Genomic DNA, 13809 nt, shown 5'->3' with positions numbered 1-13809 from the left:
AATACAAAGATGATGTCAAAGAGATATTGGAAAGAGATATTGGAAAGATATTGTGTATAGGTGTTAGTTCACTATAGAGACAATAAGAAGGATAGTAACAGGAAGAGGGCCCTGCTGAGGTTCTGGGGTACCTCTCCATGAGGTTCTGGGGTATTTCTCTATCTGGGTTACTCAGTGTGCTCAATTTGAGGAAATTCAACAAAAAGTTTTTTTTTTTTTAATCTTTCCCAGTTTCTGTTTGCATTTTATAATCCAACTGAAAAAGTGAACTAAAAAAATTTTTTAGGGGTGGCTGGGTGGCCCAGTCAGTTTAGTGTCTGCCCTTGGCTTAGGTCATGATCTCAGAGTCCTGGGATCCAACCCTACATCCCTCTGTCTGCCTGTCTGGCTCCTGCTCATTGGGGAGTCTGCTTCTCCCTCTGCCCCTGCTCCCTGCTCATGCTCACTCGTGCACACTCTCAAAATAAATAAATAAGTAAATAAATAAATAAATAAAATGAATAAATACACTAAAACAATTCTTTAAAAATCTAAAGAACTAAAAAAAAAAAATCTAAAGAACTAATTCATGCATTTTGTGCTTGCTTCAGATTCATGACAGTGCAATTCATAAGAGTGATGGTATCACCATGCTTTTATGCCCTTCACAGTATGCTGAATTGAACTGGATCTCCTTGCAGGGGATGATAATATTTTATGTAACGTTGAAACACCATCAAGGAAATACTGGTGCAGAGATTCTGGGGCTGGAATGCCTAAGAAAGAAAAAGGAATGTGGGGAAATCTAAAGGAAAAGGAAAGTGCATAAGGTGGAGGGAGATAGAAAGACAAGGAGAGAATGTGAGAGGACAATTGTTACGAATCCTTGTTCCCCGCCAGAGTCAATAGAAAAAATAATGAGTAGTTCTTCTTTCATCACTTTGCCCTAGGAATGAAACAGCATGAAGTGACTTTAAGACCTTCTATACTTAGTGCTACACAGTTGTAAATCATTAGTATTAGCAGGCACAGGCATACCCTGGGACACTTATTCTAAACCTGAATCTTATTGGAATCAGAGTCAATTGCTACCTTCTCTATGGTTGCATATCATTTTGTTCAGTCCTCAACTATTATCACTCATCATACAGTATTGACTTCACTTGATTGTCTCCCTCACTTTACTGTCATCTCCTAGAGGAAAGGACATTGTTTTATTCATCTCCAAATTGCCAAGGCATAATGTGTATGCTTGAACCTTTGAGTAATTGCTCTATAAATATTTGTTGCATTAAATCAATGGACTTTAGGATGATTATGCACACGGAATTCTCAATGATTTGGGCATATAAAATCTTCTATAACATATAAATGCTTCAGTTTACAAGTCTTTCAAGTGTTTAACACTAATTTATTGTTTCATTTGATCATTAATATCAATTTCTTTTTAATTTTACTTATTTCAGATAGAGTGTGAGAGGGAGAGCACAACAGGGGGCAGAGGGAGAGGGAGAAGCAGACTGCCCACTAAGCAGGGAGTATGAGGTGGGTATGGATCCCAGGACCCCAAGATCCTGGGCTGAGCTAAAGACAGACGCTTAACTGACTGAGCCACCCAGGCGCCCCTAAAATCAATTTTTAATGTGAATTTATTAGTTCATCTAAGCATAATAACAGCCCTGCATGACACATAAAGGCAATCATCATTAAAACACCCATTTATAGGATGCCTCTCCCTCTCCCTGCCACTTCCCCTGCTTGTGCTCATGTGCGCATGCGCACTCTCGCTCTCTCTGGCAAATAAATAAAATCTTAAACAACAACAACCACCCATTTACAAATGAAGAGGCTAAGTCTATAACATATAAAAAGAACTTGCTGTAGGCCTTACAGGTAGTAGGTATGAGAGCCAGATCTGGAATCTAAACTTTTGATATTTTCATTCAGGTAATTTCCTCTAAACAACTATATCACACTGGGTAACAAAAAGTTGCCCTGCAAATTATCCCAGAGAGTTTAACTCCCAGGCTGTTTTCCCCCAGATATAACTTGGTGTCTTGACCACCTTCCCCCCTTTTTTTATTCCTATTCCCTATCTCCCTCCCCTGCCCCCATTTTCAGTCCCTGAGATCACAGGAAAGAAAGGCTATACCATAACTGGCATAGTGTTATATCTATTTGTAGATTCAACATTTCTTATTCTCTATGGATTTATGGTTCTTGAATTATCTCCTTCTTGCCAGTTGAAACTGGTTTTTACTGTAATCTTACTAATCCCCTCATTAACCCAGGGGTCCAACACAATCTTTGACAAGTATTCATTATATATTTGTAAAAGAATCATGGTTTGGGGGTCCCTGGGTGGCTCAGTTGTTAAGCCTTTGCCTTCGGCAGGTCATGATCCCAGGACCTTGGGATCCAGCCTGAATTGGGTTCCCCGGTCAGCGGGAAGCCTGCTACTCCCTCTCACACTCTCCCTGCTTGTTGTTCCTCTCTCGCTATCTCTCTCTGTCAAATAAGTAAAAACCTTAAAAAAAAAAAAAAAAAGAATCATGGTTTTACGTTTTCTGAAAATTATTCTTAAATAATGAACATTTTCTCAATAATGTATGAATAAAAGCTTCTTCAGGAAATGATGCCATTTATCCTGATCTGCAACTTAAGAAAAAAATTGCACTCTCTCTGCAAATGCTGCTTCATGACCTAACTAACAAGTTTAAGGACACACCTTTCTGTTCATCAGTGGAGGAAACAAACAATTTCAATGTGAAAGACAAGGTACACACGGTGAACAGAGCTGAAAAACTTCCAATTTTCATTTCTGCCCAAGAGAATCAGATATTAGAAAGAGTGATGTCAATCCTTAGATAGAACAATAGATATGAACTATCTCTCCGACCCCCTCCCCTTTCCCCCCACCAACTCCCCCACCAAGGGGTTCAGATTTGGAGAGTCATATTTCTATCAGTTAGCAATTCTGTACTCTGATATCTGAACCACCGCAGGTGAGAAGAGAAAGCTGGGAAAGGAAACAAATTTTCACCCTACTCTCAACATATTAAAATAAAGATATCATTCTGAACCCTGCAAGCATCAGTCTTTGTTATCGTCATCACCATCTTCATCGTAATTCATAATCATTTACAGAACTTGTTACAAACCTTCAGTTTTCAGCCTGCTGTGTAGAATGATGGGCTTTGAAGCAGGTCGTCAAGGGATCTGACCCTCTCTTTCCAGCTCTGTCTCTGCTTTATTATGTAATCTTTGGAGCTTTGATTTTTCATCTGTAAAAACGAGGTCATAGCTATTGGGCGAATTAAATAAGGCCAATCAAATAAGGTAACATATACAAAACACGTAACATATACAAAAGCTTTGTGCAAACTAATAGCTCTATAAAAGTTAGTTTCAGTTGCTTGACCATTCTCTGTTTCCTTATCTCTAATGGGAACAATAATGGTACCTACCTCATGGAATTCTTTTGAACTCTAATAAATGTCAGAACATTTCCCAACATAGAGCTTACTAAATGCTAGCTACAGGTATTATTAATGTAAGCTCCACAAGGGGGCGTGTCGGATTTTAAACATCTTTTCATCTTCCACAGAGCATAGCACCGTGCACCACCAAGCTACATCTTTTCAAGGAGATTTGCGAACGGAACAGTCTTCTGACCCCAGAATACACCACCCACGGGCGTTTGCGTGTACGACTGCGATAGACCGGAACCCAAAAGCTGGGTATGTTGAGGAGCCGGAGCCTCTTTGCGCTTGGACGCTGGTCCCGGAAGTGGCGAGGTCGTGATCGACGCTGCTCGGGGAAATCCTCCGCCTTGCGAAGATGCTCCTGGACCTGTCGGAGGAGCATAAGGAGCACTTGGCGTTTTTGCCGCAAGTGGACAGCACGGGTCAGAGGGCGCGGCAGCAGAGGGTGGTGTCCTGTGGCCTGGGGGATCAGGGGTGCGCCCGGCACTCATGGGCTCCTGGCTTCCGTTGCAGTGGTCGCGGAGTTTGGGCGGATTGCGGTGGAGTTCCTGAGGCGAGGCTCGAACCCCAAGATCTACGAAGGCGCCGCCAGTAAGACGGGGAGAGTTGCTGCGCGGGGAAGTGCGGGCCTTTCTTTGGCACCCTGGAGAGGAAGGGGTTTTTGCAGCTCCAAGGGTCTTACTTTCATTGTGGTCGAATGTGGTAGGGCTAATTGGGTAGGGCTAATAAGGTAGAATGTGGTAGGTAGAGTTGTGGTAGGGCTCTTGTGGGCGCAAATTCTTCCCGTCCCTTAAGTAGCTTTGAGATTTTGAAAGCTTCCGCTAAGTTGGTTTTGTCATGCGTAGAAAGCACATAATACCATCTGCCAGAGATCCTATGATGCTTCGATGCACCCAAGGGTGTGGAATAGCAGGGTGAGGCCTTAATATCCTGCAAGTGTTTGGTTATAATTAGTTGTTCAGACATCCGCTTTTCTGCAGTATTGTTTTTTCCCTGCTGGACGAGGGTGGTTTCCGAGATTGTCAGTCCTTGGAGCTCCTCTTCTGCCAGACTTGAAATAGCTGGGCATTCGAGAGAAGGACTATACGGCTGATACTAGTCTCCATGGGCTTGCATTTTGTAAAGAAGGTTACATGGCGGGAAATACCGAAGGCATCTGTCTCGCAGTGGAGAATGAACAGGAGGCTATTACCAACTCATTATTTTTCATTACAGTGCCTGAAAATATGGAATAATGGATAATATTTATGCCTAAATAAAAATTTGAATAAAGGGATAAATGTCACACAGTAATTTACTGGCTTAACGTTTCCTTTTCCCAGGAAAACTCAATGTAAGCAGTGACACTGTCCAACATGGTGTGGAAGGATTAACGTACCTCCTCACTGAAAGCTCAAAGCTTATGGTAAGGGGTTCTGTGAACTGTTTTGTATTTCTTTGACCTTAAAAAGTGCAATATACTCTACGTCATAACCCTGGCAGGCACCTGCTCATTTCAGTTATGTTGTTAGTGGTTTATAATGGACTTAGTGAAGCCATGTGTAAACAATATGACTATAATGTGATCTGCTGGTATGAATGCCTCTTGCTAGTATAAATTAGACTTACTTCTTACTCTTAATTCTGCATGCTATTAAACCATATACAATAGGACATATCCTAGGAGAAGGGAGAATTAAATGACTTTTATTTTATTTTATTTTATTTTGCGTATTAGCAATATCTAGCTTGATGGGGAATAGGAGAGAAGTTGGCCATTTTAACAATTCTTTTTATGTTTTAATAAAAGTATTTTTATGTATCAGAGACTCAGATTTTGGAATAGTGGGCAGGAGTTACCTTTAAATGTAAAGGATGTTGGGGGCACCTGGGTGGCTCAGTGGGTTGGTCTGCTGCCTTTGGCTCGGGTCATGATCCCAGGGTCCTGGGATTGAGCCCCACATTGGGCTTTCTGCTCAGCGGGGAGCCTGCTTTCCTTCCTCTCTCTGCCTGCCTCTCTGCCTACTTGTGATCTCTGTCTGTCAAATAGATAAATAAAATCTTTAAAAATAAATAAATAAATAAATAAAAATAAATGTAAAGGATGTTGTTTCTTTTACCAGCCAGAAAAGAATTAGGAGATATCATATTCTTTTGTGTATATCAAATATTTTAGCAGTTACTAGACAAAAAATTAATGTTCTGTTAAACTTGACTCACCTTCAGATTTCTGAACTGGATTTCCAAGACTCTGTTTTTGTTCTGGGATTCTCTGAAGAATTGAACAAATTATTGCTTCAGCTTTATCTGGACAACCGAAAAGAGATCAGAACTATTCTGAGTGAATTGGCACCAGACCTTCCAAGTTACCACAACCTTGAATGGCGACTAGATGTACAGGTATGGATTTTTTTTCCCACCTGACATAGAATAGAAGATTAATTTTAGTTCCATGTCCTTAAACTTATTATATTCTTTACCACCTTAACTAAACTTTGGTTTGAAACTAATTTTTTTTAATGTTTGTTTTCAGAACATTTCACAAATCGTTCATTTTCTTATATGCTTAATGTGTTTAGAGTAGTTTAATTTACAAAGTTTGTAAGAAATAGGTTATTTTGGAAAGGAGATGGTCATGCATATTTTTAAATTCATATTTGATTTTATGACACTTTCATGTTTAAACATAAAACACACATATATTAAAGTGCACAGGTTTTGTAATGCTCAGTGGATTATCACATGGTGAAACACCCATGAAACCAACACTCACCCATGACAGGCACCCCAGAAGCATCCTCTTTGCTACCTACCAATTACTTCCCCTTCCTTCCTTTCCAAAGGTCACCAGCATCCTGGCTTCAAATATATAGATTACTTTTGCCTGTTCTTTAACTTTCTATATATGGAATGATTCAGTAAATATTCTTTTGTGTCTGACTTCTTTTACATGATCTGTTTGAAAGAATCAGTTGTTTGTAAAGCCACACAGATAACCAGAAGGGAGTTCTCAGACTCTTGCATGTAGCCCTTTATCAAGCAGTGACAGATAAGTTAATAGATGTTTATTGAATGTCATCCATTTGCTGGTTAGAGCTGTGCTAAATGTTTTGGAACAAAGAAGCATAAGACATTTTCTCAGATGGAAAAGATGTTATCATCTAGTTGGGGATATTAGATGTTCTCAGAATAACTAGTAATTAAAGATAGTTGTAAATTTCTGGAGGGGGAAAATATAATTGTATAAATGAAGGTACAACTGAGTGCTATATTTCAAAAATCTATAGCTTCAGTAGTTCAGTGTATGCTTGCACAGTCCAGAAAAGCTTCAGCAAAAGATGAAATTTCAGAAGGATGAATGAATGGAGAAAACCAGTGTTAATATTCTTGGAAAAGGAGGCAATGTAAGTTGTAAAGGGCTATATGGATATGGGAATGAGCATTGACTATGTGGTATAGTGCACTGGTCCCCAAACTTGACTGCCTATTGAAATGGCCTGGGTAGTTTTAAAATACTTTCATGTCTGTGTTCTATGCCCAGAGATGCTGATTTATTGTTATGGGATTTGGCCTAGGCATCAAGATTTTTTTAAACCTTCTTATCTGGGGAATTCTAGCTTGCAGTTTGTAAACCACTGTTACAGTGGATTCTTCCTGATTGGAATGGTGATAAGATGGTCCAAACAGGTTACAGAAATTCAATTAGAGGGTCTAGCAAGTATAATCCAGTGTGATGAGTGCTTGAATAGGTAGAAACACAGATATGGTATAAACCAGACTATAGGCTCCATGAGGGCAGGTACTGTGTCTTGTTCACTACTCTGTACCCAGCACAATGCCTGGTACATAATAGGCATTCAGTGCTGAATATTAAAAAAGGTGGGGGTGGGGATAGGGGAGGGTAGGTAGCTTCTTAAACAAGTTGTTTATCAACTATTTCTTTTACGGTTGTCATGTGCTAGGTGGTGTGGATTCACAAAGAACCAGACATAGACATAGTTCATGCTCTTGGAGACATCATAAGAAGCAACTCCTATGGGGTTCCCAGGGAGGAGGAGATCACTGTTGCTAAGCTTTTATGTTTCAGTCTTCTCATAATAACCAGGAGGTGTGGGGATGGTCTTATTCATGAGATTCAGCAGTAATTTATCTTGTACATATTTACCTCTTTCTTGAATGGGGGTTATTTCTGACTTTTGGGTTCTGGTAGCCCTTAAAAGTTCTTTTTTTGGCTTTGTGATTTACTTTGAGTTTTTCCATTATGAAGACATTTTTAAAAATTAGAAACTTAAGCAGTTGAATTTTCTAAAACTCAGGAGAGCTCATTTACCCAGTGAAATGGGTTTGAATAGCCATGCTTATCACAAGGACTAATACAGTTAAAGTTGAGGGTATGCTGAATGAATATTGCTTCATGTGGTGAAGTGCATTTGGGGCTAAAAAAAACTGCTTAAAGAACTAATTGATTTTCTGAGCTCATTAGTCAAAATTATTACAAGGGATTTTAACTGGAGTAGATTCTTCTTTCTGTTTATGGGGGGAAGACTTGACAGATGATCAGCTAAATGGCTGGGAAACAAATAACAGGATATAGGACCTTTCATTTTTGAGTAACTGATTTGTCTCAACACTAGTAGTGAATGGACAATTACCATCTAATTATTGTGCACTTGCTTATGAGAAATACATTAATCATCATAGTTGAGTTTCTAATAGAAACATTTCCCTTCATAAATTGCCAGCACAATTAGTGCATTTAATAGCATCAGTAAATTGAATGCATTTGAGTTTGGTGTGGGAAGATTTACCTTTAGGATTGATCCATTTAAATTGCTGTTGTTGGGGCAACTGGGTGGCTCAGTTGGTTAAGTGACTGCCTTCAGCTCAGGTCATGATCCTGGAGTCCTATGATGGAGTCCCATATCAGGCTCCCTGCTCAGCAGGGAGTCTACTTCTCCCTCTGACCCTCCCTCTTCTCACGCGCTCTCTCTCTCTCTCATTCCATCTCAAATAAATAAATAAAATATTAAAAAAAAATAAATTGCTCTTGTTATTTTTTTTTAAGATTTTATTTATTTGACAGAGAGATCACAAGTAGGCAGACAGGCAGACAGAGAGAGATGGGGGAAAGCAGGCTCCCTGCTGAGCAGAGAGCCCGATGCGGGGCTCGATCCCAGGACACTGAGATCATGACCTGAGCCGAAGGCAGAGGCTTAACCCACTGAGCCACCCAGGCACCCTGCTCTTGTTATTTTTATAAGGACAGAATTTCCTCTCTATTAAAAATAAGTCCATATCAGGAACTTTGTGGCCTACTGTTCTTTATCCTGTATTGTCATCAAAATTTCTTTCTGAGAAAAAATTAGGTCTGATTATGTCTTACCAGGTGTTTGTTAGGGATGTTATATAATCTTTATTTATAAATTTTAAAGAATGGTGTGGATACTTATTTGCAAAGGATATTGATTAGATATTATGTTGTCTAAAAATTTGAGGATAGATTGACCTAAAGTCTCTAAACAAAAAGTTCATGGCTTAGGGCACCTGGGTGGTTCAGTTGGTTAAGCAACTGCCTTCAGCTCAGGTCATGATCCTGGAGTCCTAGGATTGAGTCCCACATTGAGCTCCCTGCCCACAGGGAGTCTGCTCCCCCCTCATGCTCTCTCTCTCTTTCATTCTCAAATAAATAAATGAATAAAATCTTAACAAAAAAAGTTCATGGCTTAATTACACACCTAGATACATTTGGTCCCTATGTGTAAGGCATATAAAGAGAAAAAAGTATAAACAATGCATAAGTGAATCAGTAAGTAGTATTTTCAGCCATCATACTTAATAGTTTACTTGTCTTTTATACCTATAATTTTCTGTACTAGAGAAATGATCTTAAAGAAATACTTTAACTTACAAGTATCTCTGTTATGTTTGGGAACTGGCTTACTCAAGGGTGTCAATCTATTGTTTCCAAGTTATTTTTCTACATTAAATTTCAGCCATGGATCAGTATCAAGTTCTTCTGGAAGCCAGATCACCTAGAATTAATTGGAAGAAGTTATTATTAGTCAGAATATTCTGTCTTATGGTATGAAATTGTCGTTTAGATTTGTTACTCACTGGAAGTTTCTTCAGTTTGGCTTCTTGTCCTTTTGCCATGACTCTGGTAGTTTTAGGTAACAGTCTTGCCTTCTTCAAGGTGCTTCAGGTTCATCTTGTACAATTGTTGTCCCAGACCTCTAATCAGCTATTCCTTTAAAGAGGTCCTCGTTCCTTTTAAGGAAGAGTGGTCTTTAGGGAACAGTCTGGTGCTAGGACTAAATGCTAATGCTTCCAAGTTAGCCATTGTTTCTAGTATTTGGATATTTTTTTCTTTTAAAAATATGTCAGTAGTATTTTCTTTAAAAAATTTTGAAATATATCAAACAAAAGATTATAGTTACTCAGTTTAAAGAATAATAATAAAACAAGTATCCACTGCCAAGCTTAAGAAATACAACAAGACCGAATATGACCTCCCCCAGTTACAACTCCTCTGAAGGAACCATTATCCTGAATTTTCCGTTAATCCTTTCTTTCTTTTTTTCTTTCTTTCCTTTTTTTTTAAAGATTTTATTTATTTATTTGACAGACAGAGATCACAAGTAGGCAGAGAGGCAGGCAGAAAGAGAGGGGGAAGCAGGCTCCCTGCTGAGCAGAGAGCCCAATGTGGGGCTCGATCTCAGGACCCTGAGATCATGACCTGAGCCGAAGGTAGAGGCTGCGATCATGACCCTAGTCGAAGGCAGAGGCTTTTACCCACTGAGCCACCCAGGCGCCCCGATCCTTTCTTTATAGTTCTTTTTTTACACAGATTTTTTCATCAAACTTTAGTTTTTATGTATTATTCTGCAGCTTGCTTTTTGATTGAACATTTTACTAGATTTATCCATAACAACTTATATTGCTATAGTTCTTTTCATTGCCATTTAGTAAGCATTTTATTGTATGAGTATTCTCAGTGTATCCATTCTGTTATTAAAGAATATTTGAGATGTTTCTAATTTTTGGAATTGGAAACAAAATCTTGGAAACAAAAACAATTACTGTTATGAATATAATGTATAAATGTAAGAATTCAAGGTATATACCTAGGAGTGGAATTAATGGTAATGTATATTGTTTTCCAAAGTGATTCTCTTTTCACTCTCACCAGCAGTGGAAGAGAGTTCCATGATCGTTGCTCACAATGCCTTCATTTGGATAGGCTTTTAATTCTTGACAGGCTGATATGTGTAAAACAGAACTGTATGGTTTTATTGGCCATTTTCCTGATTTCTAATAAAGTTGACCATGTTTTCCTATGTTTATCTATTTGTGTTACTTCTTTTGTGAACTGCTTACTTAGATCTAATGCACATTTTTCTCTTGTTCTTGTGGGGTTTTTTGTTTTTGTTTTTAATCAGAACAGTTTTTCATACGTTCTGGGTACTAATCTATTTTTTGGTTATATGTGTTACAAAGTGTCTTCTCTCAGCTTGTGGTTTGATTTTCTATCATCTTTAGGTGTCCTTTAGAAGAAAATGTAATAATTTTAATGTATTTCAGTTTATTGGGGTTTTTTTATGGTTTATGTCTTTTATATCATATTTAAGAAATCCTGTATGGCAGGGTTATATATATATTCTCTTCTTTCTTTCCAAAGTTTTTTAAACTTTAGTTTTCATTTTGAAGTCTACGATTCATGTAAAGTTTTATTTTTGTATATGATATAAGTGGTTATAAATATTGTGTGTTCAGCATGATTATTAAACAGTTATATGCTCTTATTCCATTTAAAATGAAGCTTGCAAGCAGAAGCCTGAGGCAACAGATTAAACCATCAGTGACTATAAAGCTACACCTTAATCAGAATGGAGATCACAGCACCAAAGTTCTGCAGACAGACCCAGCCACTCTGCTCCATTTGGTTCAGCAACTGGAACAAGCATTGGAGGAGATGAAAACAAACCACTGTAGGAGAGTTGTGCGCAATATCAAGTAGTCCCAGTTTTAAGGATTTATTCCCTTTTAATCACTTATGAATCAACGATATGCAGCGGTTACTTTTCAAAATTAATTTTTTTATTAATTGACAGTGATAAACACATATATTTTCCATGAAATTTCTTTTCCTATGACAAGATAGTGAAGTCATGATCAAAAGCTAAAGTTATGTTCCTGGTGCTAAGTGTGGTCAGTTTCTTGACAAATTAAAATGTATTTTATATTTTAAATGTAAGAATTGAATCAACTGGAAGTGAATCTATATTGTTCATATCTTTTGTGTATGTGAATGTCTTTTTTTGGTACTTCTTTTGATTGCTTAACTTTATTATTTTCGTCTTTATTGACCAAAATCTGAAAATAAAATTCACAGTGTAATACCATTGCTGTTCACAATATTTTTATACAGTTCATTGTTTTTGACCTTTAAAAGCACCCACAATATAAATAGCCACAGAATAGCTGGAAGTAAATATGAATTTTTTAAAATGCTACATTTTTTAGACAGTTCATGTATTTTTCCCTCCTAATGAAGGTAATAAGCACTTACTATGTTGCTTAAGTTTGAGTTGTTATGGCTAACTGCTTACATAGTACTCAAATTTGTGATCATATGTTGTATTTTATCAAGGATGACTTTTTTCCTCTAGTACTCAAAGCATCTAAGAGAGCCTGTCATTTACATTTATATACAATGGATGCAGGAGGAAATATAATCACTTCTTAATTATCTGAATATAAATTACAGTCACTTTTTATAAATTTGAATAAAGTATAAAGAGGGCAAAGGGAGGCCATGTTTACTACATGTAAGTATCCCTTCTTTACAAACTTGATTTTTTTTTGTTTGTTTTTTGATAAGTAACTATAAACGATTGGCTTGAAAAACTCAGATGCTGATGTATCAGCCTTATAGATTACATGGACACAGACTTAGGGGGACAAGGAGACTTGAGTGGCAGGTTTAAGGAGAAAAATCACGGAAGGGTGGAAATGTGCATTTAGTCTTAAATATGTATCTACAGTCTTATTCTGAGAGCCTTATCTCCATGGAGCAACTCAGGAATGCCTTTGGAACCATCAGACTCTTAAGCGGTACACTCTAGGTTCTGTCAATACCTTCCATCCTAAGAATTAGAGATTTTGATATCATGTTTCTTCTCTCTTAAGAAAGAGCCTAAAAAAAAAAAAGAAAGAGCCTAGCAGGGAGCAGAGACCAGTGGAAGGAAAGCACAAATTTAACTGCCACCTATTTAATTGCCACTACAAGCAGTTGGGCCACTATTTCCATAGGTATATGTTCTGTCATTGCAAAATAAGTAATATTTTTTTAAAAAGATTTTATTTATTTGTCAGAGAGAGCACAAGCAGGGGTAATGGCAGGCAGAGCAGACAGAGTTGAGAAGCATTCTCCCTGCTGAGAAGGAGCCTGATGTAGGACTTGATCCCAGGACCTTAGGATCATGACCTGAGCCGAAGGCAGATGCTTAACCGACTGAGCCACCCAGGCATCCCACAAAATAAGTAATATTACATATTAAACTCTAGTCAAATTTTAATTATTATGATAACTTGATTAATGAATCTGTCATGTTAACTTTACAAACAAAAAGAACATGTATTACATGAAAGAATATACACATACACACACATATATAGCATGTTGTCAGGTTTAAAAGCAGCATATCTGCCAAGCTTATATGATAAAAATAGCCCTATGAGGCTTCTTAGTTATCCACATTTGGTGGAAATAAGCAGGGCTGACACTAGCCAAAATTGAAATAATGCCACTGCGTGCCTTCAAGGCAACCTTTCTTCTGTATCTACTGGTCTTCCCCTAATTGAAACAAGAAAGCGGCTGTTAGTCTTTATCCGTGTCAAACTCCCTGGGACTCCTTTCTTTACTCCATTATTCTTTCTGATGTTCTGCCTTCTTCACCTTTTTGGGCCAGAATGAGTTGGGAGCAGACTCCCTAACTTCTTTTTGAAGCTGAGGCTCATTTTTTAGTACAGAGCATTGAATGAGCCTCTTTCTTCTCTTGTTTAAACATTCCTTATCCTTAGGGACTCCTCTGCTACCTTTGTTTTATAGCACATTTGATTTTTTTTGGTAGCTTGTATATGAACATATTTTCTGCAGATATAGTCACTGTTCCACTCTGCTATATGAGCAGGTTTCTTGACTGGGTAATGTGCCTTTCCATCTATAACTAAATATTTATTAAGTCATTTTGGATTATAAGTATGTTGATTTTTCAGGATTGGCTAATGCATGTTTAGACTTAAATATCATATTCTTCATGTCTCAAAGCCAGAATAGTAACATCTCTTCTCTCAAACAGAGCTA

The 13809-nt window shown here is 37.9% G+C and overlaps 1 protein-coding gene across 1 annotated transcript; it reads left to right on the top strand.

Annotated features, from left to right (window-relative positions):
• The first annotated feature begins 3751 nt into the window (after positions 1 to 3751).
• On the top strand, positions 3752 to 11856 carry COMMD2 (COMM domain containing 2). The gene is made up of 5 exons (XM_080818305.1): positions 3752 to 3886; positions 3978 to 4055; positions 4787 to 4869; positions 5670 to 5843; positions 11263 to 11856. The coding sequence occupies exons 1-5, from the start codon at positions 3820 to 3822 to the stop codon at positions 11458 to 11460; spliced, it is 600 nt and encodes a 199-aa protein (XP_080674431.1). The 5' UTR covers positions 3752 to 3819; the 3' UTR covers positions 11461 to 11856.
• The last annotated feature ends 1953 nt before the right edge of the window (positions 11857 to 13809 follow it).

Source organism: Martes martes (genome assembly GCF_963455335.1).
Source record: "Martes martes genome assembly, chromosome: 1".
NCBI classification, from domain to species: domain Eukaryota; kingdom Metazoa; phylum Chordata; class Mammalia; order Carnivora; family Mustelidae; genus Martes; species Martes martes.
Note: the sequence above shows the minus strand (reverse complement) of the source record. Positions and strands in the feature narration are given on the sequence as shown.